The sequence below is a fragment of the Numida meleagris genome, chromosome 23 (assembly GCF_002078875.1).
Source record: "Numida meleagris isolate 19003 breed g44 Domestic line chromosome 23, NumMel1.0, whole genome shotgun sequence".
NCBI classification, from domain to species: Eukaryota; Metazoa; Chordata; class Aves; order Galliformes; family Numididae; genus Numida; species Numida meleagris.
In genome coordinates, this window is record NC_034431.1 from 549,900 (window position 1) to 576,457 (window position 26,558).

At 53.6% G+C, this 26,558-nt stretch overlaps 1 protein-coding gene across 3 annotated transcripts in view; it reads right to left on the minus strand.

Annotated features, from left to right (window-relative positions):
- KIRREL3 (kin of IRRE like 3 (Drosophila)) overlaps positions 1 to 26,558 on the minus strand; it is a 238,122-nt gene that overhangs the window by 38,304 nt on the left and 173,260 nt on the right. For all 3 annotated transcript variants that reach the window (XM_021376185.1, XM_021376183.1, XM_021376182.1), the window contains exons 3-4: positions 12,001 to 12,150; positions 9,844 to 9,993 (exon numbers count right to left, since the gene is read on the minus strand). In XM_021376185.1, coding sequence (XP_021231860.1) covers positions 9,844 to 9,993; positions 12,001 to 12,150 — 300 coding nt within the window. The remainder of the gene's footprint in view (positions 1 to 9,843; positions 9,994 to 12,000; positions 12,151 to 26,558) is intronic.

The window sequence follows — 26,558 nt, forward strand, 5'->3', positions numbered from 1 at the left end:
CTCCTGCAGCAAACACGTGCCCCCAACATGCAGCAGCCACAGCGCGCTCCTCGCCTCGCTTTGCACTTTTCTCCCAGCCCAGATCCTAAACCCATTTGAACAGTGGAGAAGCGGAGCCTTTCATCAAAGAAAAGCCAACACATTTCCAGTCTGCAGCACAGCAGACCTGCAGAGCATGACCCTGGGGTGCTCCACCAATCACAGCAGCAAAGTGTTTTTATTTTTGCTAGGAATTCCCTCCCTCCTTCGCACCATCTCAAGGCTTTGGGGACCTGACACACGGCTCTTGTGCAGCATGGCTGTTTCCAACCTCCCCACGTGGCATTTGCTGAGCTCACAAAAAACCACTCAAATAAAAAGGGTTATGGGCATCTGTAAACACACATGGACGCTGCTGGGTGGTTAACTCTTTGCTGCACTGAATGAATGCACAGGTGGGCAGAGGGACAGCAAGGAGGGGAGCTCTGATGCGCTGCGCTTTGGTTCTGTACCGAGAGCATCAGGAGAGAGCCCAGAGGCAGGAAAGAAAGGGAAGCAGATGAGAAACTCGGTATTCTTCATTTACTCTAGTTAATTTTAGCCTAATTTGTTCTTCTGTAAATATCAGCCCTTCTTTAATAAGTCAGCGCGGCGATTGCAATGTAATCACCCAGCGCATCATAAAAGAGTTTCTCAGCTAATTGTTAGGAGGAAGCGGAGCTGTTCTGTGGCAGGTATGGGATTGCAGAGAGAGATAATTATAACCAGATCTAATTAGTAATTATAACAAACCTCTGCTAGAAATGGCTTTTAGTTAAATATGCCCCAGTTCTCCCAGCAGCTCTGCAGAGCTGGAGGAGCAGCACTGGGTTCTGGACCCACAGCCTCAGCCCGGGCACAGGATCCCAGTGTGCAACGCAGAGAGCTGGAAATGCAGTGCAGGCAGCTGAGACAGGAGAGGGTGCTGCGAGCACGGCGACGGAGGTGTGGGGGGCTGCGTCCTCGGGGGCACTCTGCTGGAGTTGGAGATGCTATGGGAATTGGGGAAGAGGAGCAGGAAGGGAAGGGTTGAAGAGGAGCACCTGGGAACGCGCTGGGATTGCTCTGTGTGCCATGAGATGCAAACAAATGGCAGGGAGGTTCATCCATCCCTTAGTGCTGCTGCACGGAGAGGGGTGCGAAAACAAGAGAGGGAAGGTCATCCAGGAGAAGGGTATTAACCCAAGAGAGGGACGTTAGTCCGGAGGGGATGTGGACTGAAGAGGGGGATGCTGATCTAAGAGTGGGGTGCTCACCCAGGAGGAGAATGCTAGAACAGCAGGGTGGGCGGGGGGGGATGCTAATCCCAGAGAGATGCTCGTCAAGGTGAAGGATGCTCATCCAGGAGAGGGATGCTCATCCAAGAGATGGACACGGGGATGCTGGCCAGCAGCTGCCCCCACAGCCGCCGGCTCCTGACACGAGGGGAACGAGATCCCATGGCACCATGGCTGGGTGCTGCTGGGCTCCCACTCCTCCCATCACGACCCCCTCGGCACCGACCCCCATCGCTTCCCGGCTCTGTGCAAAGTGATTCAATTAAGCGCCGGTTCACAGAGAGTGCTAAAAGAAAATCAAGCAAGCAAGCGAGCGCCCAACAACAACGAAAAAAATGCCCCCTGGAGAATAATTTTCTTCTATGGATTTTTAAGACCAGCGGCTGGAGAATCACTTTCTCGTTTTTGTGCTGTCTCTCCAGTCAATAAATAAGAGGGAAATAAAGGATTTCAGAGAAAATAGAATGCAGTCAAAAGGTAAATTGTGGTCTTAAAAGCCCCTAAGAGACTGTCACCGACTTTGAAATGTTTCCTGGTTTGAGACCATTTCTTCCTGACTACATGGTTTCCGCTCCTCAATTTGCATCTCGGGGAGGCAATCTTTAAAACTGATTTTCCCCTGGTTGCATTTCATCGGCACAGAAACTAAACAGGAGGCTGCATTACAGTAATAACATCAACATTTCAGCCACCTTCGCCTTAATTATTTCTCCGTCTTGCCAACAGGACCAGTTAAAACAGATTTATATTTTGGTGGGGAGGAGGGGAGGGGGGGTCTGCGTGTGTGGATGGGTGAGATAATCTGGAAAAGCCCATTTCTCCCTTGTTACGTGTCACCGTAACAAAAAAAAAATATATAAAAAAAATACTCGAGGTAAAAGGTTCGGGCCATTTAGGAAATAATAACGTCAGCGTTTCACCTGCCCTTTGCTTAATTATTTCCCTCTCTCGGCTCTGCCACCTGAACCAGTTTAGATAAGATGGGAGCACGGGCTGATAACCGCGTCCCATCCCAGCACACAGGAGCACGGTGCCGCCCCGCGCTCACCAGCGGCTCCTGGGCCAACGCGGTGCCGAGCACTGGGGAAATCGTGCAGCGCCGCTGGAGGATGGCACCCGGGAAGGAACGCGCCAGAAGTGCTCAGAGCCAGCCCCAACCAGCGCTGCGAGGGGCAGGGTTGGGAGAGACCACTGAGGTCACCCCGTCCAACCGCCACGGCCCCGGGAGGTGCCTGCTCCGCCGGACGAGCCCCCGAGCCCACGCAGCTCCCAGACTTCCCTCCTCCCAGGCTGCTTTCATGACAACGACGATCCCTATTTATAACCTTCTCCCCTCCTGTTCTGCTGTGTGCAGCTTTATGACAGCCAGGGTTCTCCTGTTTATGACATTGTTGTTCTTAAAGTGGTTTTATCACCTGGTTTTATAGCAGAATTACCGCGCGGCACCCCAAGTGCCACAGCAGTGGGGAGGAGAGCGGAGCCCGCCCCGGAGCAGAGGGAGCGGCTGTGATTTGGTGATGGATGCGGCGCTTGTTATCCGGTATATTTTTATCCACAGATACATAAAGCACTTTGTGATCCCAGTGGATGCGAGGCACTATATAAATGTAAATCATTATCATTATCATTAAACACCTTCTGCATCTTTTCAGCCCACCAGTTGGAATCGGAGGCGCGTGGGGCAGCTGCTGTCTGGGCTGGAGCCGCTGAACCGAACGCGAGAGGGGCCATTTTTTGTCTTTGTAAGCAATTAAACGTGCTGTCATAAAAGACTTTATTTTCCCTCTGCAATTTTTCATGCTGCCTCTTGATTTGAAAGTCACTTCTCGCCCACCATGAGGAAGCGGCGCGGGCTCCCCTAGCAACAACTGAATACGAAGCAGCTGCTGGGGCTGCGCGGGAGCTCCTGTGCTATTTGAACCCCCTCCAAGTGGTGTCCTGCAGCATTGCAGGAGGTGAGCACCTGAAAGCATCCCCATGCAGAGGGGCAGCGTGATTTACAGCCAAAAGAATACAGATACCTGCGGCCAAAATCGTGACTCAGCAGCATTTCTGCCCAGCCCCAAGTAACTGACCGCATGGAACTGCCTTCTCTTGGATGTTGGCCATGCTGCAAGCAGTGCCGTGCTCACAGCCCCAGGCTGCCTGCTTTGCTTCTACTTTCTTCCTTTCCACAGCATCTGAGCCTGAAGGATTCACTCAAGGTCATGCACGGAGCCTCTGGTATTACAGAAACTAAGACAGACCAGACGTGCTGGGCCATACAGCGCTGGGTTCCCTTCCACCATGCCACTGAGAGGGCAGCACACCGCGTTCTCCCAGCAGTGCTGAGCCCATATCGTGCCACCAAGCCCTTTTTCCCTCCTGCATCTCCATCCAGAAGCCTGAGCATTGCAACTGCTCCCCATGGGAATCCTCCTCACCCTCTGCTTCCATTTCAGCTCCTGCTTCCTGAGCTTCCGAGGAACTCCCCATCACCTCATGGGTCACATTCCTCCATGCATCGATGTCCCACAGAGGGGTGGCCCTACGGAAGCAGCAGCAAGGGATGCGCTGTGGTGCTGTGCAGGAGCTGGGTGCTGGCATCTGCAGCACTTCCCAGGTTGGATGCAGCACTGACATTTCCCAAAAGGAGATGGCTGATACCAGCCTCCATGGTATAATGACACAGCACCAAAGCTCGGAGGGACTCACTGGATTTCATTTCCCCTGGTCATGATGAGCAGAAGGGATGGAGCTGGAGAGCTCTGATTGATATCCATGGGCCTGAGCCCATGTCCCTACCAACCTGCAAAGGTTCTGCAATATTTAAAGGAAACAAGGTTTTCCTAGCTCCTGTTTTTCTTTTCCTTATGTATTTTTTTATTTTCCCCAGCACTCCTGAGCCGCAGCTTCCCGCTGCCCAGGGGAGATCTTCCATTTAGCTACCTTTTCCTTTCTCATTTCATGCTGCAATGGAGATTCATCAGAGGTGTTAAATCCATGATCTGCCGCGACTCCCCCACCTCACCCGCTGAGCTCAGGGTCAAAGACAGCATCTGCACTAAGCTCTGCACCCCGCTCCTTGTCCCACATTGCAAACCCCAGCCTGGGGAATGAGCTCAGTCCTCATCTCATGGCTGCTCTGGCTATGGGGACCAACAGTGTCCGGACATCGCAGTGAGGGAGCGTGGGGCAAAGGCTGGGTCTTGGGGTGCTTGCACCTATCCCAGATGGACATGAGATGTCAGCTGCTAACCCGAGCATCCTTAACGCCAAATGCCAGAGGGCCATTTGTCCAACATCTGCCATAGCATGAGATGGATATCCCTGGGGTGAAGCTATTTCCCATCAATTACAAAGGGCACCCATGGGTGAATCACAAGATGGTTTTCCAGATGTGAAGTTCTGCCCCAGGCAAACCCTGTCCTGGCCTTGGCAGGAGGGAGCTGATGCTCAGCCCCAGGGCTGGCAGGCAGCAGGAGCACCTGATGCTTACCTGCAGCCTTTCCCTGCTTCCCGGCCATCCCTGCCCCTGCTGAGCTTCAGGCTCATTTTTCATTGAGGGGATCGATGGGGAAGCGGGGGCTGTTGCTGCAGGGATGTCACGCTCTGAGGGCCTCATTTCTCTCTGCCAGCTGCCAAGGGGACAGCAGCAGTGCTGGTGTCAGGTCGCTAACAACCCACACGCGACGCCCAACCCCACAGCGCTGCAGCCTGTGCCGTGTCGGGAGCAATGCAGGAGATGTGCGAGATGCAGATGCAGGGGAGCGTGTGCAGGGTACAGATGGGGGGATTTTGCGATTGGGAACAGGGGGAGGGATGTGTGGGTGTGCAAAGCAAAGAGGGCTTTGCACAGGCACACGTTTTGGCTTCCACAAGGTCTATGAGCCTGGCATCCATCAGCTCAGTACAGAGCACAAGACTCTCCATGGCAGAGCTGAATGTTTCGTGCTTGCTAAATGCACAGGTCAGGCCCTCCCTGCATCGAGACAAGAAATCACAGCTCAGTGCAAGAATCCTGACATTAATCATTCCTAAATGCGTCGCCTCCCATTTACTGGCCACTCACTCTTCAGCATGCAGGTAGGAGTGCTGAGGACAGAGGCAAGGTGAAGTTTGATGGGAGGTGGCATTGCTGGGAGACCAGGGGACGGAGTCCAGAGAGACGAGACGAGCTGCCAGGCACCCAGATCTCCCTTCAGCATCCAACCCAGCTTTGCGTTCCCAGTGCTATCCATTAATTTACCTACAGAACAAGTCAGCCTCGCCTAACCCCAGGGCACAGGGCCTGGAAGAAGACTGAATTTTGCAGGCTTGTCCATAAAATAGCACGAGCTAATCACTCCAGGCTTGGGCTTACAACAGCCCTGAGCTGCCCCATCTTTACACCGGCGTGATGAAGGCAGCAGAAGGGCAGGTACGGCTCCACTAGGAGACCAAGCCCTGTTCAGAGTCCCCTATATGTGCCATGGGTGTGATCAGTAAGACATTAATCTATGGTAAGGAAGGCGGCACGCACACATGGCACGAACCCAAGACCACGATGCTGGGAGATGGGCGTCCTAAGGGACAACATCAACTGGTTTTGCCCATCTCCTTCCAAGGTGAGAAAGCAGCGCTCGTGGGGCTGCCTCCCATCCTCCTCCACCGGGGAGCTCAGCACCCCCACCCCCCACCCCCAGGACCCCCCTCCTGGCCCCGCTGCTGGCTCTGAGCCGGCTCTGAGCGCTGTAAACTTAAGCTGCTCAGACACAGCATCAAACATTTACGTTATTTGGGATTTGCGCTCGATTGTTTGATGTTGCTGTTTCATTCTCAGTAGACCCGGTTCCTATTTTGCCACTGAAAAAAATTCCCAGCAGAAAAGGCAGCTTCACGAAGACAGAAACAGTTTCAAGGCTTTTCAGGCTACCAGGAAGAAAATGACTGCATTTCTATCACTTTTTTTTTTTTTTTTGTTCCACATTGACATTCTGACTCTACATGCTGGTTCAGGCTGAATTTTGCATTCAAAGAATTTAATTCTGTTAAAAAGTACAGGAAAACAGTTGAGATAGCTCCAGGTTGGACTGGTTCAGGCTTTGAAACAGCCCCTGTTCCAGTTTCTCACTGCAGCTTGGCATTACAAACTAATACTGAAAAATGGCCTTTCCCAGGCCATAACCTCTTCATTTTCTGATCAAACTCTGCTAAAGAGCAGGAAAGCTGGGAAACGCAGATGTCTCGAGCTGCCAGTGATCATTCTGGTAATAGAAACAGCTGACTCTGCTCTGCAGGGGAGGGCTGTTGAGACTTGGGATGGAAAGAGACATTTCAATAAAATAAAAAGCTGAAAAACAGAGGAGAAGGGTCGTGACTGAACGGGAACGCGGCGACCTCCTGCTCCTCCCAGCCCTGCCTTGTGCCGCCTTCCAAGGCAGGAGCTCTCACTTCAAATTAACTTAATCTGTACTGCTCAATAATTCATGTTGATTTAAGAAAGCTTCATTTCTAATGGGACGCACACGAAGGCAGAGTTAACACTGGAAGGGGCCGAGGAGGGGGAGAATTAAGACAGCGCAAGGTGATGTAGGAGTTAATTACGTATCAACTGAGCGCTGCTGCGGCTCCTCTGTCCCCGTCCTCTCAGCCCTGTCCCCGGTCCCAGCTCCAGGATCCCCCCAGGGCCGACCCTTTCCCCACGGCGGTCTGCAGAGCCGCACAACCTTCCAATTCCCAAATTTCAGTTCCCGGAGCCCTTAACTTCCCAGATTCTGGCTCCCGCAGCCTTTTCTCACCCTCCCGCTGCCGGGGCTCACCCCGTGCCCCCCTTTTCCTCCCTCTCCTCCCGGCTTCTCCTCGCTTGGTTGCATTCAAGAGCTGGGAACTCAACACTAATTAACGTGCCTGCAAATCCCAGCTCGGCTGGCGGGGCCGCCGATTCCTTCACGGTCCCCCGGGTGCAGAAGGCTCCACGAGCCAGCCCTGCGGCTCCTGCAGCTCCACGGCTGGCAGATGCATATTTTAACAACACACATCTGTTGGCTATATAATCTCTTGTATTTGCCCTCCCTGCTCCCAGCTTTGATGGAAGACCGGAGGGAACTCTCCGGTGGTTACAGCCCAAGTGTTTGCTTTGCAATTTCGCTCGATTGCTGTCTGATTTTATTTTTAAATTTCTCCAAGTCCTAATCAGGCTCTTACTTTATTTAATTAATACCCCCAGCTTGGTTAAATAGATCGCAAATTAAGAAACCCTGCCATTAAAGATGTACCAGGTAGCAAATAGACCTCCTGTGGCTTTTGAAATCAATCCAGCAGCCCTTGCCCTCCCAGCACGTGGTCCCAGGAGCTCACAGCACATCTTCCAAGCGGCTTTGGGTGACCTGTCAGAATCCCTTGATCCTTTCTGGGGGCACATGACTGGCTCTGCAGCTCCCAGATGCCTCTGCATCCCCCAAATCCCATTCTACCACCCATCCCCATGCTCCTTTCCTTGTTGGACAGATGTCCCCAGGAATGAGAGCGCCCTGGAATCACCCTGGGGCAATGGGATGACACAGAAAGGGGCTCCTTCAGCTTCAGGATGGGCCGGTTGGGTTCCTGAGCAGTACTGGTCCCTGAAACTCTACAAACACAAGACTTCTCCTGATGCTGATGACACCCATAGGCTCATCTGTTTGAGTGCTTGGACTTCCAAGGCTATGGAATGATCTGTTCCACTACATTTAACCATGTAGACTTGAAAACAATGTGACAAAACCTTAAATATTTAATTCAAATGTGGTGTAGCTCTGCATCCGAGCAGGGGAGTAGGAGGCATCAGCCCCGTAGAGCTGTTGTCAGACATGAATGACAGCAGTTGGAATCTGAATTCCGAGGCATTAGGGGATTTCTTGATACCAAGGAAGTGGAAAAGCTGGCAAGAATGGACAAAGCAGCACCAACTCATGCGGAAAACCAGGTGAGCAAAGTCTGCTGCAGAGGACAAAGCCTGAGAGTGACAGAGGAGGACGGGGTGAAACGGCCCAGCAGTACAACCCAGCAGAACAACCCAGCAGAACAACCCCACACTTCGCCCCCTGAGAGCATCACACACTTCCTGCCCATGGCTACTGCAGCTGAGCACCAGGAGCCAGCACCAGCTCCCACCATGTGGGGTGATGGAAGCACCTTCCCATTTTGTGCCCCCTCCCACCCCCCTGACTGGCCCTAAGCTTCCCCAGAACATCTGCAGGGACACATCCAGCGGGAGCAATGGGAACCAGCAGGCTGCAGAGCCCCATCCTCTCATCGATCGGGTTTACACTGAACACGCTCTAACTTTAATTTTCTTAAAAGGAAAACATGCTGCTAACATAAGTTGCCGAACATCTTAGGTAAATGTACCAATTAGCAGCTACCATGTATACTCACATAAACATTAACTACCATCTATTCAACACATTCCATAACCCCAAAGATAATAACGATTTCCTTTTGATCCACAAAAGCATCTCTCTGCTCAATCAACGCTCAGAGCGCTGACGTACGCCTGTGCTCCCTGGGACTAAATTAGTTTTGAAATCTTTAGCTCTAATTAAATAACATTATTTCTTTTGTCTGGCTCCAGCAACGTCTCCTGACTTCGCAGCAGAAGGAGGCGGCACAGCTTGGAGGGGTCGATGGAGGCTTCGCTCCCATACGGGGGCACGCGGGGCTCGGAGCTGCTGCTTCACTGAGCAGAAGGATGGGTCAAATGGAAACCATCAATGCTGGCGGGCCAGGGAGGGGAGAGGATGCACCTGGGGGAGACTGGGGGTAGGGACGGCACAGAGTGGGGGAGGGAGAAAACAGACCAGAATTGACAACTTGCTTTCTCGGATACTGGTGCCACACCTGCAGCCAGAACCAGTTCTTTAGTGCACCCACTTCTTTGGATGCTTAAGGCTCCTTAGGATGCTCGGTCCAACTCTCAGTTTTTAAGATTTTCCCCCCCCTCCGAAAATTTAACTAATAAAAAAAAGCAACAGAAAGACAAACCCAAACCTTAACCGTAACAAACCTCAGACCTGTAATACTTTCACTTTGGACTTGAATAACTGGGATATATCCGGAAGCCATGCAGACAGGAAACACTTTTTTGCCCAAGATTTTCAAGAAAATTACCATTTTCATTAATTTCTCTGAAGCCATCCATACTGGGAACTTGGCTGGTCCAGCCTGCCTTTCCCCAGCACTCCCCATAAGCATTCCCACACACTTTGCCAGCCCATCAACCCCTTTTCCATCTCCCACCCAAGAAGGGACTTTGCAAGGTGCTGGGGCAGTCTCCTGTTTGCAATCCCACGCAACATCCTCCTGTGCCACTGACACCCTTCCATTTGTGGAAGTGCCCTGTACTCGTAGAGCTGAAGCACTAAGCACCACGCCCACGCTGCTCACTCCACAACTGCTCTGCTCCCTCTGCTTTCACTTTTGGGATCACAACGTATTGCTCTCACCACGGGCTCTTTTCCACTTGTCCTGACCCAGCAACAAAACATTTTGCAGCGTGAGGACAGAAACCCCACCAATAAGCCGTGAGCGATGGGAACTGCGGACTTACCGAGAACGGTCAGCCGGGCCGGTCGCGATCGGATGGCCGCCTGGATGGCCTGGCACTCATAGACAGCGTCATCCTGGAGGTCAGCCCGCAGGATTTTCAAGTGATGCTCTCCAGACAGATGGTCTCCTACGACCAGATAGCGCGGGTAGCCTGTAGGGTGCAAAGCATGGGGCAGATGAGCTTCCCGCAGCATCCCAAGTGCAGGCTTTGCCCAACTATGTGAAATCTCTAGGGGAAGGATGGGACTGGCACAGCCCAGGGTTTGCCTTTGTTTTCAGAGGGGCAAAACGCAGGTGGAGCAAGGCAGAAGCTTGGTTGCCAGATGGGTCAAACCTGACCTTGGACTACTCCTGTAAAGCCGCAAGAAACCTAAAACTCAAGGTGCCAAGAGCAGAACACGGGGATGTGAATGCACCCTGCGCTTTAGGACCACTTCCCTGCCCTCCCAGACCTGCTGTGGCATTTCTTGAATTCCCTACGCTTTGTGTGCGTGTGCTTGGGCTGAAACCCTCTGATATTTCCACAAAACCCCAAGAATGATGCTCTTCAACACCTTTATTAAAGATCTACACAGTGGGATCGAGCGCGCCCTCAGCAGTATGACACCAAACCGAGTGGTGCAGTGACACAGCAGAAGGAAGAGATGCCATCCCAAGGGACCCGGACAGGCTTGAGAAGTGGGTGCCCCATCCCTGGAGGCGCCCAAGGCCACGGATGGGCCCTGAGCAGCTGGAGCTGGTGGGGAGCACCCAGCCCATGGCAGGAGTGGGGCTGCGAGGTCCCTTCCAATGCAATCACTGTGGTTCTATGGTATTCCCCAGTTCAGTTTGTGCTAAGCTTGGGCACGGCCTCCAAGGAGCAGCCTGCCCTGTGCACGGCTCAGCGCGGCCCCTGGAGCACCACGGAAGCACAGCGGCCGTCAGCGCGTCCCTCCTGGCGCTGCTGATGGATGCTCTGCGCCGCGCAGGCAGCCTGGCACGCTCCCGTGTTTTTGTTGTTGCACAAGCTATCAGCGGCAGGATTTGCTCTCCTGAACCGCAAGAAATACAAATGATGGGTTTGTTTGTATTTAGCTAATTAGATGACTGGCTGAGCCGGCAGCACGCGAGCTGGCAGTTCCTCTTGCTAAAGCAGCCCCAGCTCTGCTCACTGTGGAAGTTGCTCACACGAGCCACAGACTTCAGCGGAGCTGCTGTCACCCATCTGTGTTGCAAGGTCTTGTAGGGAAAGCTCAGCTCACCACTGTGGGGAAGAGCTGTGGCACTGAGCTTTGAAAAGCATTTGAAGAAGGGACTACTCACTCAGGCAAATGGATTATTATATACATCTAAAAAAACCAACAACAACAAACACAAAGAGAAGGAAAAGCAGGCGTTCTCCTGAGGGTAGAGCAGGGCCCCTGGAGACAGAGAACCATGATTTCTCCCTTGGTTTCTGGCTGCTGCTGCCTGACGCCAGCTCTGCACGCTGGGGTGCAGGCTGCTGACTCTCAAGCGAACCCTTCCCCTTTGTTTTAGGGGAATATTTTAAAAAATAATTGTACTTTTCAGCAAAATATACAGGATAAATGGGATCTCTACTCCACAGTTGCTCCAGTCTTCTCCAGTGGCAAGAAAGCCATTGGCAGTCCCATATAGCGGGATTAAATAATGAGAAATCTGAGGAGCTCTATTACCAAACCGTGATTTGAGGGCTCCGCTGGATCTCAATAAATACATTTATCCAAACACTTTTTCTTCTCTTTTTTTTTTTGAGAATGCCACAGCAGGCACTGTCAGTGCTTACGAAGCATCCCAGCCTGCATTTTGGAAACCTGATGTCTCATTCTCCCACCCATGGGAAACCAACTTCTCGGCCTCGAGCTGGAGGCGACGCTTTGCTCATTCCGGATCTGGACACTCGTGTGGGCGCAGCCAGAGGGTTCTGCAGTCCCAGTGAGAACGCTCATTATTCTCAAAACAAATATTTGTTTTGAGGCCGTTAAAGAGAAACGGCTTCCACCCGCGGCGAGCACTTATTTCCTTTTTATTTTCCCAGAGGTGTTCCCTAACACCTATTACCCCGACGGCAACCCGTGATTAATGACCACGTGCGGGCGGCCGAGCTCTGCGCCCAGGAGCATCTCCCGGCTCGGGCACCGCAGCTGCCAGCACTTACTGGAGAGATCCCGTCCGACGCCGAGGGCGAGCCCGTCCTTGATCCACAGCACGATGCCATTGTACTCGGGGATGGCGCACAGCAGCGTCACGGGCTGCCCCGCGATCACCACCTGGTCCTGGGGCTGCTGCGTGAAGGAGGATGCTTGACCTGGAGAGGGGACGAGAGAGGACGAGGCTGTCAGACCCCGGCTGCACCTCGGGCTGCAGGGGCTGCGCTCCAACCCAACCGCTCTGTGCTCACGGTTCCACGATTCCCCCCTTGCCCTCCTGCACCCAAAGGACGCGGTGACAGCTCCGAGCCCTGGGGACACCTCTGCACCACGGAGACGTCTCACACCTCCCGAGGGGGCACAGCTTCTCATTTTCCACACAAACCTTGCTGGTTCACTCCGACCTATTTCCCAGCAGGGCGTGCTAAGTGCTGGCATTATGTTTTATTTTCGCTCGCTCAAATTCATCACCGTTCCTTCGCTTTCTCATGACTGAAAACCATTCCGGGTGTTAAATCTTATTTTTTTTTTTTCCCCCCAGAATGAGTGTTCTGTTTGGCAGTTGGGTGAGGCGCGAACACTGACGCCCACCTCTGGCATCCTATGAAGAAAACAGCGCAAAAGCAAAACTAAATGCTCGCAAAGCATCCCTCAACCAAACCCGGGCTGTCCCAGAGAGCTGTGCAGGGATGCAGTGCTGCTGTCTGATGCTGAAGTCTTACGTGTCCCTCTCTTACCCAATTTTGGGCTGATCTGCTGGTGCTGGGGCACCTCAGAGGACGGTGCTTTGTGCTTGCTGAGCATCTGAGTCGTGCTCAGTCGTGGGGATGGAGAGATTTGGAAAGAGATCAGAGCGACTGGACTGCCCCTCGCTGAGCCACCTCGGGGTTTCAGCGCTCAGCAGCCCCGCTGGGTGTTCATTATTGCTCCGGAGCAAGCACAGAGCAAGAAACTCACACCCAGAGCTCAATGACAGCTCAATACCCCACATCACGCCGGGCTGCAGGAAAAGGTGCCTCAAAATCAATGTGTTAACACCAGGACAGTCTCCACACGAACCACCCTAGATCAATTCAATCCTAATTTGCATTAACTCAATTTAATCATTGACTGATGATTAATCCTAAACCAAGGTTAAGTGTGACACAAGTTCTTGCAACTAAACTTGTTTCCAAATGAGTTGCTGGGCCTTGCCTACAGGACAAAGCTGCAAAGCTCAGTCGTTTTCCAACTTGTGCAGCTAAACCAGCGTAAGCTCCCCCTGTGAATACTCATATTTCACTTAATTTATTGCAGCTTGACTTGCTCCCAGCCAGCTGAGGATATGTGGGAAGGAGCAGAGCCATCCTTTGGGGATTTCTACCAGTTCTACACAGCAGATTGAAAAGCTCTACGGAAATTTTTGCGAATTCAGATGCACCTGCAGCACCTTATTCCCAGCTATTTCAGAGGCTCCATCACCCCCAGACTTGCAGGGCAGCCTGCTTTTCATCGAGGGTGGTCCAAGAGGTCAGTGCTGGACTTCAGCACGACGCTGTGCTACACGTGCCCAGATGCTGGCTCATAGAGTCACAGAACCATGGCTGGGTTGGGGGGCACCTCACAGCCCCAGCCCCCAGCTCAGGCTGCCCAGGGCGCCTGCAGGGATGGGGCCCCACTGCCTCTGTGTAAAGACATTCCTCCTCACGTCTGACCTAAATCTCCCCTCTCTCACCTTAAAGCCATTCCCCCTGCCCTGGGACACGCTGCCAGTCACACTGAGCCCCAGCACCATTTCATAGGAAGCACTCACCAGCCCTACAGTTTGGACCCACAATACCGAAATAATGGGAAAAGCAGGGATGGGAGACAGGAAATCCGGAGAGGAGGCAGAACGCAGCGAGCACTCTGCCTAGTTCATTCTCATTTCCCACCCGCTCACTGTGTTTCGGGGCTCGCTCTGTAATCCCGACAAGCCGGGCAAGCAGGGACAGCACCAGAATGCAGCAATCACCAAACAGAGATCATTTCATGGGCCAGAACGAGCAGGCTGTCAGCTGCGAGCAGCGAGAGCCGTAATGAGAAAGCAGCAGCACAAAGTGGTGGCCGTGCCCTCCGAAAACGTCCATTAAGCAGCGGCTTCGTTGGGTAATTGCTGTTGGAAATGAAGACCTTTTTGTGCTTTTCTTTTTTTCCCCCTCTTTTCCCTTTCTTGATTTGTTTTCGAGAGCAGCCGACGGCCATGGGAAATTAGAGTGAGAACACAGCATATGTCTGCAGTCCTGTCCTTCCCTCTGCTTGCTCTGATATTGCATGGATCCATCCTGGGGAGGGACACAGAGCAGCACCCGGCCCAGCCCCGCTCCACGCAGAGAAAAAAGCCCCCCAAGAAGAAAAAAGAAATACCAAAGGCACAGCTCAACTCGCTTTCAAATCAGCTTAATGTGTGATTACTGGGTTTAACTGGGTTTGGGAGATCAGAGGGCTGCTCGCGATGCAGCTTCTGCCCGTCTTATGTCTTAATGTCCAAGGAACAAGTAATTTGCAGAAAGTTTTAAGGGAGATAAGATACTCGACAGAAAATGGCTGGAAACGGGGACACTGGAGAAGGACGATTTCCAAATGCAGAGCGAGTGGTTTCAGACGCAAGAAAACGGGCTGAACGCTCCAGTTTGGCGGCTTCTTCCCCATGAACTTTTACAGAACACAGCTCTGCGGTCCCGAGGCCAAACCAGAACGGGCACTGGAAGGGGCTGGGGCTGGGCCACCTCGAAGCTCCCTTCAACCCAAGCCGTTCTCTGGCTCGGTGACTGCATTGACCACACGAGGCGCTGCGGGTCCACAAGAAGCCCTGCTCCCTGGGCTTCCCCGTGCCCCACCTGGACACTGAACAGCATCAACCACAGAAATCCAGCCCTAAGTACAAACCAACCCCAAGGCCTTGTAGGGACTGGAGTTAAAACCGACCTCTAGAGAAAAAGCCCTCAAAAACCCCCTGCAAAGGGACGCAGATGAGATGCTAACCACGGCTCCTGGGTCCCTCTGTTTCATGTGGGGGCTTTGGCAGCAGAGAAGGTGCCAGGGACCCTTGGTGCCCAGGTCCCATCCTCTGCTGGCTGCTGGCTTTGCTTCATGGGCTGAGGAGCTGTCTGCAGCCCCAGGACGCACAGCACAGAGCAGGGGGCACTTCTGCAGCTATTGGAATCCTAAATGCTGGGAAAAAACGGGAGAATAAAGCCCCTGCTGTGAACAGCGAGCCAGCAGCAACATGCACCCTGCTTTCAAAAATCACAAGCAGGATCCTTACGAAGTCACAAGCATGTCATAAAAGCGTGAGAAAAAAGAGAGAGGGGAAAAAAAAAAAAGAAAAAAGAAAGAGAACCACTTCAGAACTCTTTATATTTCCTTAATGGATTTTGCACCTGTGGCTCCTGTTTTTCAGCGCTGCTCTGTAACGTCGCCTTGTTCTCTCAAACAAAGACCGAGACTCTGCTACATTTGTGACTTCCAAGGGAAATCACATTGCTCCCAGCACAGCACTCTCAGAGGAGCCCCGACGTCCCCACGCGGTGCCAAGCCCCTGGGCAGCCCAGAACAGGCACCTACACCAGCACACAGCCCTGCAGCTCCACCATCCCCAGCGCCCGCTGCAGCCCCCTGCTCCCTCAGCCCTCCGAGGGCTGCAGTGTTTGCACGAGTCCTTGCCTGAACGATTCCCACTTGCAGCCTCCTGTGCACAAAGCAGACAGCGTGCTGCAAGAAGAGAAGAGGGAAGTGGGAACGGCGGATAGTTAAATTTTCATTACCCAAGAGAAGTGAGTATTGTAATAAGAAGCAAGGGACTTGCAGAGGGAACAATGACTCATTAGAAATGGAGACACCACGGCTGCTTTTATGAAAGCAGAGCTTTGAATTTCCATTGTGTTTTGAAAAGAATTAGCTCTTTTTGTTGAGGAGGGGACAGAAGTGCTGGAGGAGGACTCGTAGAAACGGAACTGTTTGGAAATGAAAGGCTGGGGACAGAGGGTGGTGGGATGTCTTCCTTGTCCCTTGATGCAGAGCTAGCACCGTATGGTTGAAGGTGAGCAAGGGGCTGTCCTGCCTCTGCTGCAGGAGAACAGAAGCCCAGAAACCATCCTAGGAGTTCCCTCTTTCAATCACAGAACCTTCCGAGCTGGAAGGGACCCATAAAGGTCACCGAGTCCAACTCCTCTTGCCTCTTTTAGGCCAGCGGCATCACAACGCGAAGACGCTGGCTCAGTCTCAGCCCATCTCAGGGCTGGATGCTGCAGGACACGCCTAGGGGAGGGCTCCATCCCCATTTCCCAGCCGCCAATAATCTCCCTTTTGTATCCCCACCCCGCTATTGACCCCACGACAAAGGCTGGGGCTGCCCAGGCCATGGGTCCTCCCCTGGGAGCCAAGGCCACCGCGCTCCCTGCAGGAGCCCATCGCGCTGCGCAGCACGCGCCCGCATTGATTTTCCGACAGCTGGGAAAAGCAGGCAGACAAAAGTGTCCCATTATTTGCAACGCTCTCAGGAGCTGTCACTCACGCGGCGATGCCATGTTCCCTCAACGTTGTCCCCTGTCCCCGCCGTGCCTGTCCTCCAATTGCCCCCAGGGAGAGGTGCCACCCGGCGAAGCATCCCAAGGATGCTCTGGGGCACAGCAAGGATTTCCTCAGAGCAGGACCACACTTTTCTTGCACCTCCCTAGGACTGAAGGACACGTGGGTCCCCAGGCAGGAGAGCTGAACCCCACCAGTGAAGCCATGGATGTGCCCCGGGACGAGGAGCAGCCCCCAGAAGTGGGGACACGTGATGGGAATGGCCAGAGCCATGCCCTGCCCTCCTCTCCCGCTTCACAGAAGGAAACCAGCCGCAGCCTGAGCTTCTGCAAAGCTTTCCATTATTTTGTTTTGTTTCCCCGGAGGGAATAAAATAAATCTGTTTGAACAAAAAACGTCAGTTGGGCCTTTTTCAGTTTGACTGCGTCAGCGCAGCTCACGAGGCTTCGGCACGCTGAACGATTCCAAAGGGAGCAGCCAGCCCCGCCACCAGCCCTGGGCCGAGGGACCGGGCACCGAGGGGCGCAGCCGCCCCGTGCCCCCACCTGTGCCACCGCTGGAGTGCGGCGTGAGGACCACGCGCTGCTCCTGGCACAGCCCTCTGCCTCCCGAGCAAACCCGAGCTCCTGCTGCTCCCCGAACCCTGCTCCCAGGAAACATCCGCATCCCACCGCGTCCGCTAAGCAGCTCCAGACGGGAGGAGCAGCCACGGCAAGTAAGACGTGAGACCTTCCGGAAATCTCGGTGTCTATTAGTCACGCAGGCGAGAGATCTGAACCACCGAGCAGCGCGCTCGCTTTGATACCCGCACCAAATCCCAGCGCTGCTCCCAGAGTCACCGCCAGCAGTTTGATCAGCCATGCAGAAAGGGCTGAAATGTCAGCGCCTGCTCCGTTATTAGCTACCAATTGGGAAAGGTGTAAGCGTACACTTACCGAGGGATATTTATTGGCAGCCTCCCCCCAGCAGCAGCGCTGAGAATTACCTCTTGTGAGACGAAGCGCCCGTCCATGGTGCTGCACTCAAGGAGGGAGAGCACCGAGCACTGCTCGCTGAGCACAGGGACACGGGGGCACTGAACATTTGGGCTCCTCCGCCCCAGTGCCGCGGTGCAAACCTGCTGCCCCACTGTGCAGGAGCCTCGTGTTCTGTCGGAACGGCTGGTGGAGGTGGAAGGAACAAGAGCCGAGCTCTGGGGCATGCAGAGCTGCTGCTGGGGCAGGAAAGCTCCCTGTGCTTCAAACCGGAGCAGTGTCATGCAGCCTGCCTCAACATCCTTAGCAGAGAGGAAGAAATTTCCCCTCATTGATCCTCTCCAGCGCAGCCTGTGCTCCCCCTGGTACCCACGGGCGCTTCCCCAGTTTTCCCATTTGCAGCTGATGATCAGAACATGCACAGGGGCCGGCAGTGCTCAGCTGCAGGAGTCTTGCCCAGACACAGGGCGAGATACCTGCGAGCGCAGCTTTAATGCGCAGGGGAGAGAATGGGACTTCTTCTAGCACAGCTAATGCCCCAAGTGTTCGCTCTGCCCAGGTCTCCCTGACACAGCCCTGTGGGATTTATCCATGAAGTTCCTCAGGAGCTGTCTCTCAGCCCTGTCTCACACCCAGCCCCACAAATCTCAGCGCATCCCCACGTTAGAGGGCACGCAGGACGCTCGGCCGTAGGAAGAGCAGGAGGATGAATAATCCATTTCACAAATGATTTGGAGATTTCAAAGGCTGGCTCAGCTCCCAGGAAGAGCAGAAGCAGCAAGTTGTGCAGTCTATGGGGTGGAAAATCAGACCAAAGAGCTCGCCCTGGGTTGCGCGATGCTTCGCTTCCGTCCTCGTCTTCCCCAATCTGTTATCGCACGCTTTGAGTCGCAGACAGAAATCAAAACAAAGGTTCACTTCAGAACAGAAAATGCAGCCATTAAAACCAAAACCACCGCAGGATTCTCCTCCCATCTCCCACCTGCTACTCCAGAACTGAACTCTTGCAATGAGATGCTGAGAGGCAACGCTGCATGAAACCCCAGCCGTGCTGCCTGGGGGGCCCGGGATGACACGGGCACTGGGACCCGAGCTGAGGAGCGGGGCGAGATGGTGCAGGTTGTGCTGCAAGAATTAGCAAGTCTGACGATGAAGTAGAGCGAGTTTCTGCCGTAATTATTGTTTGTTTGGATTTTTCCAAGCAGAAATAATTGTAAATATGTGTACTGCCTTTTTTTTTTTTTTTTTTTTTTTTTATAAACACAACATTCATATGCAGGCTGATCTTTGGAATAATTTGTTTCAATTCTAAAGGTAAGCACGTGGAATACCCAACAAAACGCGCAGGGGGGAAGAGGAGGAGATGCCAAGAGGAACAGAAGGAGCAGAGCAGCAGCTGGGCAGGGAACGTTTCTTGCACGTGTCCATCCCCACAAGCCAAGGAAGGCACTGAAATCTCATGCACTTTTATCCATACACAAAGGCCTAAGAAAAGTCGTTCCCTGCCTGAGGAACCATTGCTACCACAACATCCTTAGACACAGAAAAATGCCAAAAAAAAAAAAAAAAAAAGCACTTATCCCTCAGATAGTGGTATCCATACACAAAGGCCTAAGAAAAGTCGTTCCCTGCCTGAGGAACCATTGCTACCACAACATCCTTAGACACAGAAAAATGCCAAAAAAAAAAAAAAAAAGCACTTATCCCTCAGATAGTGGGAAGGAATGCCATTTCTGGGGGACACCAGGCGTTCTGCAGGACAGCCACCAGCGCCAATGCCCACAGCAGCCAGGTCCTGCTGTTTGCCTGGGATCAACCCAACCCAGTCCGACCCAAAGCCACATAAGGAAAGTGCAAGCTCTGTCAGTATTTACACCCCTGAAACTGCTCCATCACATGCACCCTTGGGAGCAGCATGGGGATGTGCCCTCGCAGCTGCGACTTCTCTGCCTGACCCCATGGGGAGGGGCCTCAAATGTTTTGAAACACAAGATTTAATTGTTCTATTTTCCTTTTTTCCTGGCTCCTTCTCAATGGGACCCACTACAGAGCCCATGGCTTGCTTGTATAAAACCCCAGTCCAAGAGATGACAAGCACATTCTGCCCTGCTGAGTTAATTAGCAGGTAATGAGAGATGCTTGTCAATAAGCCCAGCTGCTGCCGAGCCCCCTCCAGGGCTGAGCACCACACCTGCAGGACACAAGCTTTCCATCCCCTGTCACACTTGCTTAGCACATCATGCGTTCCCTCTACACATGGAGGCGATGCTTGGCCAGAGCTCACACGACCGCACAAAATCACCCAAATCACCCAAATTCGGGTTTTTTTCCCCACCTGGTTTACTGGTAAAGGATTCCCTGCCTGGAGCAGAGAGCAGGCAGTGCAAAGCTGGGAGTCAAAACAAAGGGAGAAGGCGTCTGGGGGCAGACCCGCTCCATCTCCATCGCTGTGAGATGCAGCACGCGGCCCCACACCATACAGACACCTATAAATTACTCGGCCCCCGGCTGCCAGCGCAGCCCCAGCTCGATATTGCCTGCAGTAATTATTTGGATCAAATGCAGTTTATCTGCTTCATATTTGCGTTTCCGTGCTCTCCGGTAACTTATAAATGTCATTGCAGTGTTTATTTGTTATAATGAAACTTAATGACGTTTGAAACCGATGGCGGTGGCTGTGGGCTGCAGGTTTGAAGCAAATCTCTTCATCTCAGGAGCAGGAGGCCCGGAGATAACATTAAATTATTCTACAGGGGAGGCAGATGCACGCAGGCAGGCATTCATTGGCTGCGTTACTCACCGGAGATGACTTGCGCGGAGCCGCGGGCTGGCAGTGCTGGCACCCACCGGGACAGAGCATCCCTGCCCTGGGGGCCACGTGGTCACCCCTCCCCTGGTGACATGACCCCTGCCAGCACGGGGCAGGGGGGAGCAGGAGGGGCTGCTGCCAAGCAAAGCTGGGCAGGGGGAGAAAGTGGCTCCAGGGGCTGCAAGGGGGGAGCAGAGGTGGGGGGGCACCTCCTCCATCGCTGACCCCAGAGGCCCTTGTCCTGCTCCAGACCCAGGATAAACTTTCCTCGTTTCTGCTCCAGGCGCTGCTCCTCGTCCCCCTGCCTTCCGAGGCCATGAATAATTCCCTCCCTTTGTTTCTGTGGCTGCGCGTATTTATAGACTCTGGTCGTGTCTCCCCTTGAGCTTCCTCCAGATGATATAAATTCACCTCCTCTTGCTCCCCGCTCCCTTCCTTCCCACTGCCTGTACCCCTCCCTGCTCGCTGCCTGGCTGCAGCCTGCTGCACGTCCGAGCAAAGCGCCTGTGGCAGCACAGAGAACATCTTTCCCTCAGCTCCCTGGCTGCTGTCAAACCCAGCACCATGTCAGCATTAACCCCTGCAGCACAGCCCAGCTTCAAAGCATTGGGGTTAGGAACAGTTTCCCCCCGCTGAGCGCAGAGGGCTGATGGCTCCATTGCACTGCTCAGAGCCGCAGCGCGTCGTGATTTCCTTACTCTGGAGGAATCCTTCCAGCCGGGCTGCTCCTGCACTGCCCCGACCCACTGTGCCAACACAGCCCTGGGACCATGGAATCACCGAATCACTAAGGTTGGAAAAGACCTCTAAGATCATCGGAACTCTCAAACAACACACTGGGAGCTTCACCATGTGTCTTCAGAGAAAGACTGCTCCCAGCAGAAGACTCCCAAAGGGACAGCGGGCGACCTGCTGATCTCAGTGCCCTACCACCACCCCAGGTCCCAACACAGCAGGAAATTCCTACAGAGAGGTCACATACCAACACCTGTCAGTGCATTATTCGCCCACCAACAGGAATGAGAAAAAGCCCAGGCAACTTCCCTGATGAACCTCATTTGACCATCTGGATTAAAACCAGGATGCCACGCCAACAGATGAGCCACCTGATGACAACTGACAAGCGAAATCAGCCCTCACCCCCCGCCCTGCTGATGCTGCAGGGCGTCCCCACAAGGATGTCACCACGGCGGCTCAGCCCATCCCTGAGCCACACGGGAGCACCCTGTGCTGCGTTCCCAGCTGGGATCACGTAGAGCACTCGCAGCTCCTTGCAGGACGCTGACTCCTTTGGGCTCTGACCTTGCTCGAAGCGCCGTGACATCGATTAATGAGGAGGAGACGACGGCACAGGGCCACCTGCAGTGACCTTGCCTGCAAACCCTCGCAGAGGGAGTGGTGCTGGGGTAGCACCACGGCTCCCAGGCAGCTCTCGGAACAAACAAGTTGACAAATGAGGCTGCTTCGTAATGAAGCTGAAGCCAAAGTCAATACTCGGCCCTTCTATCAGGGCACAGATCAGTGGCGGCCTCAAGGGCAAGCGACCTTGGGGGGTGGGACAGCTGTCACTTGAGGAAGGGATGGCACGGAAAGGAGAGGGAGCAGCCCTGGAGCGGGGAGAAGGGCAAGGCACAGAAAGAGGAAGAAATACAGGAGAGCAGAAATGCAGAAGGCAGAGGAAAGCCTTTCTGATATGCTCTTTCAGCAATTAAATCAGGCGATTACGATCACGGTGATCCTATCCACCACTGATGCTGCTGCAAACCTGGAGCTGCATCCTTCTGGCACAGCCCTATTCAAGGCATTTTCTCTGCAGATGGTTTTCTCCCCACCACAGCTGGCTGAGCACCAAAACGGGAAGGGACAAGTTGCTCTGTGTGTTCTCAAGTACCGGGGGAGGTGTAAAATTGCAGCGTCACGTTAGGTATAGTCAGGGTGATCTGCTTCAGGAAGGACAGGAGAGAAATGGGGGCAGGAAGGGAGGAAAGCACTCAGCAAGGAGCAGATGTGCCACAGAAATAACCAGGTGTCCCCCTCCACAATGCAGTATTCACCACTGGATGGAGCCTTCTGGACCACCACAGCCTCATGTCTCATAGAAAAGAATCAGCCACTAAGGTCACAAAAGTCCTCTCTGATCCCCAACCCCACTGTGCCCGCTGCCCACGTCCCTCAGTGCCACATCCCCACGGCTCTGGTGCACCCCCAGGGACAGGGACCCCCAGCTCCCTGGGCAGCTGTGCAGTGCAGCACTGCTCTCTGGAGAGGACACTTTCCCCACCATCCAGCTCCAGGAACCTCCATGGGCGGCTCCCGCTCCTCCTGGACAGCTCAATCGAACTCTGGACCGAGCCGATGGCGACAAAGACCTGGCAGATTTATCTCCAGGTCAACCTAAATATTTCATTTAGCTTCTAAAGAAGTCAATTCCTTTCTCCCTTTCTTCCTTCCTTTATTTTAAATCTCCAAATGCATACCATCTCTCATGAATATTGATGAGGATCATTAGTCACCGAACATTTCACTTCCCTTCCCTTCCCCCTGTCTATATAAAACCTTCATCTTCGTTAAAGGGAAAAAGCCCATCCCAAGTTCTGTCTCTGGCTGTATTTTCAGATGAGACCCATTAATAACTTTATAGATTGGGTAAATACCGATGGGAGCAAGTACCAGGTGCAGGAGGATGCGCACACAGCCCAAAACTGCAACTGTTCAGGTCTGTGGCTGGAGCTCCTTTCCCTGTGCAGGATCCCACTCAGAGCCCTGCTGCTGCTGGCAGGGGGGTTCCTCCAGACCCCCCCCCCCCTTCTCTACAGGTTTTCTGACCGTGTCTCTTCCCTCTGTGTCCATCAGCCTCACCCCGATGGCTGCTGAGGGACTCGATTACTGAATACATGGCAGGCTTTGGCCAGACACCGCACGTAGCTCGGGAGGGGAGAACAGAACAGAACTCGCAACATTCAGCCTGATGCCTTCCAGCCGTGTTTTGCTATTTCCTTATGATAAGGAAGGATTTGCAGAAGGATTTAGAAGAAAAGCCAACCCAAACAAAGCAGGGTACTTCGCTGCAGCACCTTTCAGTCAATGCCAAGCTGTGAAGGGGGAACGGGGTCATTTTGCGTTGGGCTGAAGCCCAGTTTGTTGCGAAAACTGGAATACAGCTCCCTTGCACTGCTCCAGAAAGAAAGGTTTGGGCTGCGGGCAGAGGTGGTGCTACGTGACCTAACCCAGGGAAACCAGCGGGCAATGCAGCGTCAGCGCCATGACTTTGAGCTCCTGCACAACACACCAAAGCAACAGAGCCGTGCTGCGACACCAGAGTGCTCCATCTCCTCAGCACCCACACTCAGCTCCCGTCCCACAGCCCGGCTTGTGCTGGGAGCTCCCACCAAGCTCCTGTCCCCGGGTGCACAGAGATTTACTTCTGCTGGCTTCAGAGCCATTCTCGCCTGGCTGTCAATCAATAGAGAGCACATCTCTCAGAGTGGGACTTAAAAGGCTGCAACAGCTTTAACTGAAATTATTCTAAGCTGTGGTGACATGGTGATGATTTGTTGCTCCAGTCTGTGAATCTCAGTCCCAAATGAGCCCTCATGTGTGTGCCCCGGCTCCAGGGCAGGGAGGGGGACCTGGCACACAGGGATGAGCCACAAAGGACTCCCAGGAGTGGTAGGAGAAGTCTCCTCCTGTCCCCAGGATACACTGACACCCTCCTATCCCCATCACACCACACCAGGAGAGCTTACAGGAGGATTTACAGCATCATCAGCCCTTGGCTTAACAGCACAGCCAGCCTGCATGTCCAGGTTCAGCTCTGGTGGGCACCATGTCAGCAGTGCGACCCATTTTGCTGATGAAATCCAGCTGCCAGCCACCTCAGCAGCAGGGTCCCCCGCAGACACCGAGGAAGGAAAGCTGAATAACAGCCCTGGGCTGCAGCAGCAGCTCTGCAGGGAGGGGAGAACCATCAACAAATCCATGAGCTCAAAGGCAAACTCTGCAGGCAGCCCGGAGGCAGTGCGGAGATGAGAAGCCGCAGTCGCTGCCTTCAGACAGCAGCTCGCATCGCCTTTAGTTCCCCACTGCCCCCTGATGCTTGAAAAATAAACCACCCCAGACCCAGCACAGCCATCAACACGGAGACTTCAAGAGCAGGGTGAAGCACGCAGCCTCATCTCTGCCCTCTTCCATAAGAATCTTACAGGATTCTTCCCAGCATCTTACTACATGTTCCCACTTGAAGCATCACAGAGGACAAAGAGTTGCACAAGGACAGAGGGATTCAAACAGCCAAGACACTCTGCACCCACCCTGAGATATCAATCCGTGCTTGTTGACACCACGCTGAGGCATCCCTAGAGGGCCCTCCCCCAAAGGGATCCACGCGGTGCTCAATCCCTGCAGGTTCCATAGGAGGAGCAGCAGCTCCTGAAGCACACCAGCACTTGGGGAGTGAGGAAGTACTGTATTAATTTAAGACCACAGAGGAGCACTACTCCTATCATGAAATTACACCCTCAGACCATCAACTGCTACACCACCACCATTACCACAGAACCACAGGCCACGTTGGATGGGACTCTAGGCAACCTGACCTAGTGCCCTGTTTAGTAGCTGGCAGCCCTGCCTGCAGCAGAGGTGCTGGAACCTGGAGATCTTTGAGGTCCCTTCCAACCCAAGCCCTTCTCCAGTTCCATCATCTCACCAGCTTGGTACCAGGTTTATAACCAGCAGAGCTGCTCAGCTGCTCTACAAACACAGCAGACCACCTCAGCAGCAAGGACGGAATGCAGCCTGCCTCCCCACGGGCAGGGAGGAACCTGAAGGCAGGAGCTTCCCACCACCTGAACGTGAGCAATGGCTCCCTCCCACCTGACACAGACAAAGCAGCACCATGTTTGCTGTTTTTCCTGGGGTTTAACTTACATCCCCACCCCACCGAGCTAACAGACACAGGAGAAGTGTCAACGAGACCTCTGCTGATAACACCGCATCTCTAACAACCGCTCCAGTGCCTGCTCCATCCACTCTCCTCTTCTGTCTCAAGTGCCTTTGTCAGATAAAGAACAAAGGGCCCAATGCGGCTCATGCAGGAAGCAGCCTGCCCTAATCAACTGCGACTGTGTCTTTGCGGGCAGACGCGAGTGACAGGGCTCGGGGTAAGGCAAGCTTTGCTATCACAGAGCTGCCAAGCCCCGGAGCACACAGCACTTTATTGGTGATGACAGCAGAGTCAGCAGAGCAAAACTTGCACCGGATCCTGCAGGGCGCTTTGGAGAGCAGCTGCAGTTGATCCCAGTAGGTTACTTTCCTGGGAGCTCTTAGCGAAACGCAGTGGGATGCCCCGTTCCCAGGCTGCAGGATGATGCTGGGGGTCCTGAGCCTTGCCCAGACCTCCCGGGGTGAGGTAGGAGAAGATGCTGGCACCCTCGAGTTGCTTTTCCAGGGATAAGGGGTTGGCTCTGATTTGTCCTTGGGTCTGAGAAGGATTCACGCTCAGCCCGTGCTGCTAAATCACTCGCAGATCTCACCCCATAAATCCAAGCAGTTCCGAGGCAGAAGCAGCCTTGCTAGGCTGATGCTGGGTGGCACGAATACGTCACCGCGTCTCAGTGCCACTCTAATAGGACGTTTTCCTGGCAGGAAGCATTCACTGAACCCACTTTGAACTACTGCAGGCAGCAGAAGTGGTGTTCAAGCAGAGACATTTGGAGCAGAACACAGCCAGCTCCTCTGAACAAGCCATTTGTCCCCACACAGCAGGGACTCCAGCCCAGAGCCCCAGCTGGTTGCTCTCCAGGCAGCAATATGGAGCCTGACAGCGACGAGCTTTGAATCAGACAGTGCCTGGAAGGATGCTGAGCCCGCGGGAGGGAAAGCACAGAGCTCTCTGATGGAGGAGGGCACAGAGCTATTGATCTGCACCCAAGTGACAGCAAAGCTTCCAGCCTCCCTGTATCCAAGGCTTTGATATTTAGGACGCATTTTAAAGCCCAAACCTCATTTTGGGTTTAAACCCATCTTCTTTCCTCCTGTTTCCAGCTTCTTGGTGCCGGATTCTCCCACCTCCTGCCCCAGCACAGAGCTGCTGCAGCCTTCCTTCTTGCAAGAGCTGCAGATTCCCTCTGAGAAGCTATTAAGGAGCAGTCGAACAGAGCAACCTTTCATTGACAAGTCACTCGGCCCTTTAAACGATCTCCAAATAGTGTTTTCTTTTTATTGCTTTCTGCCATTT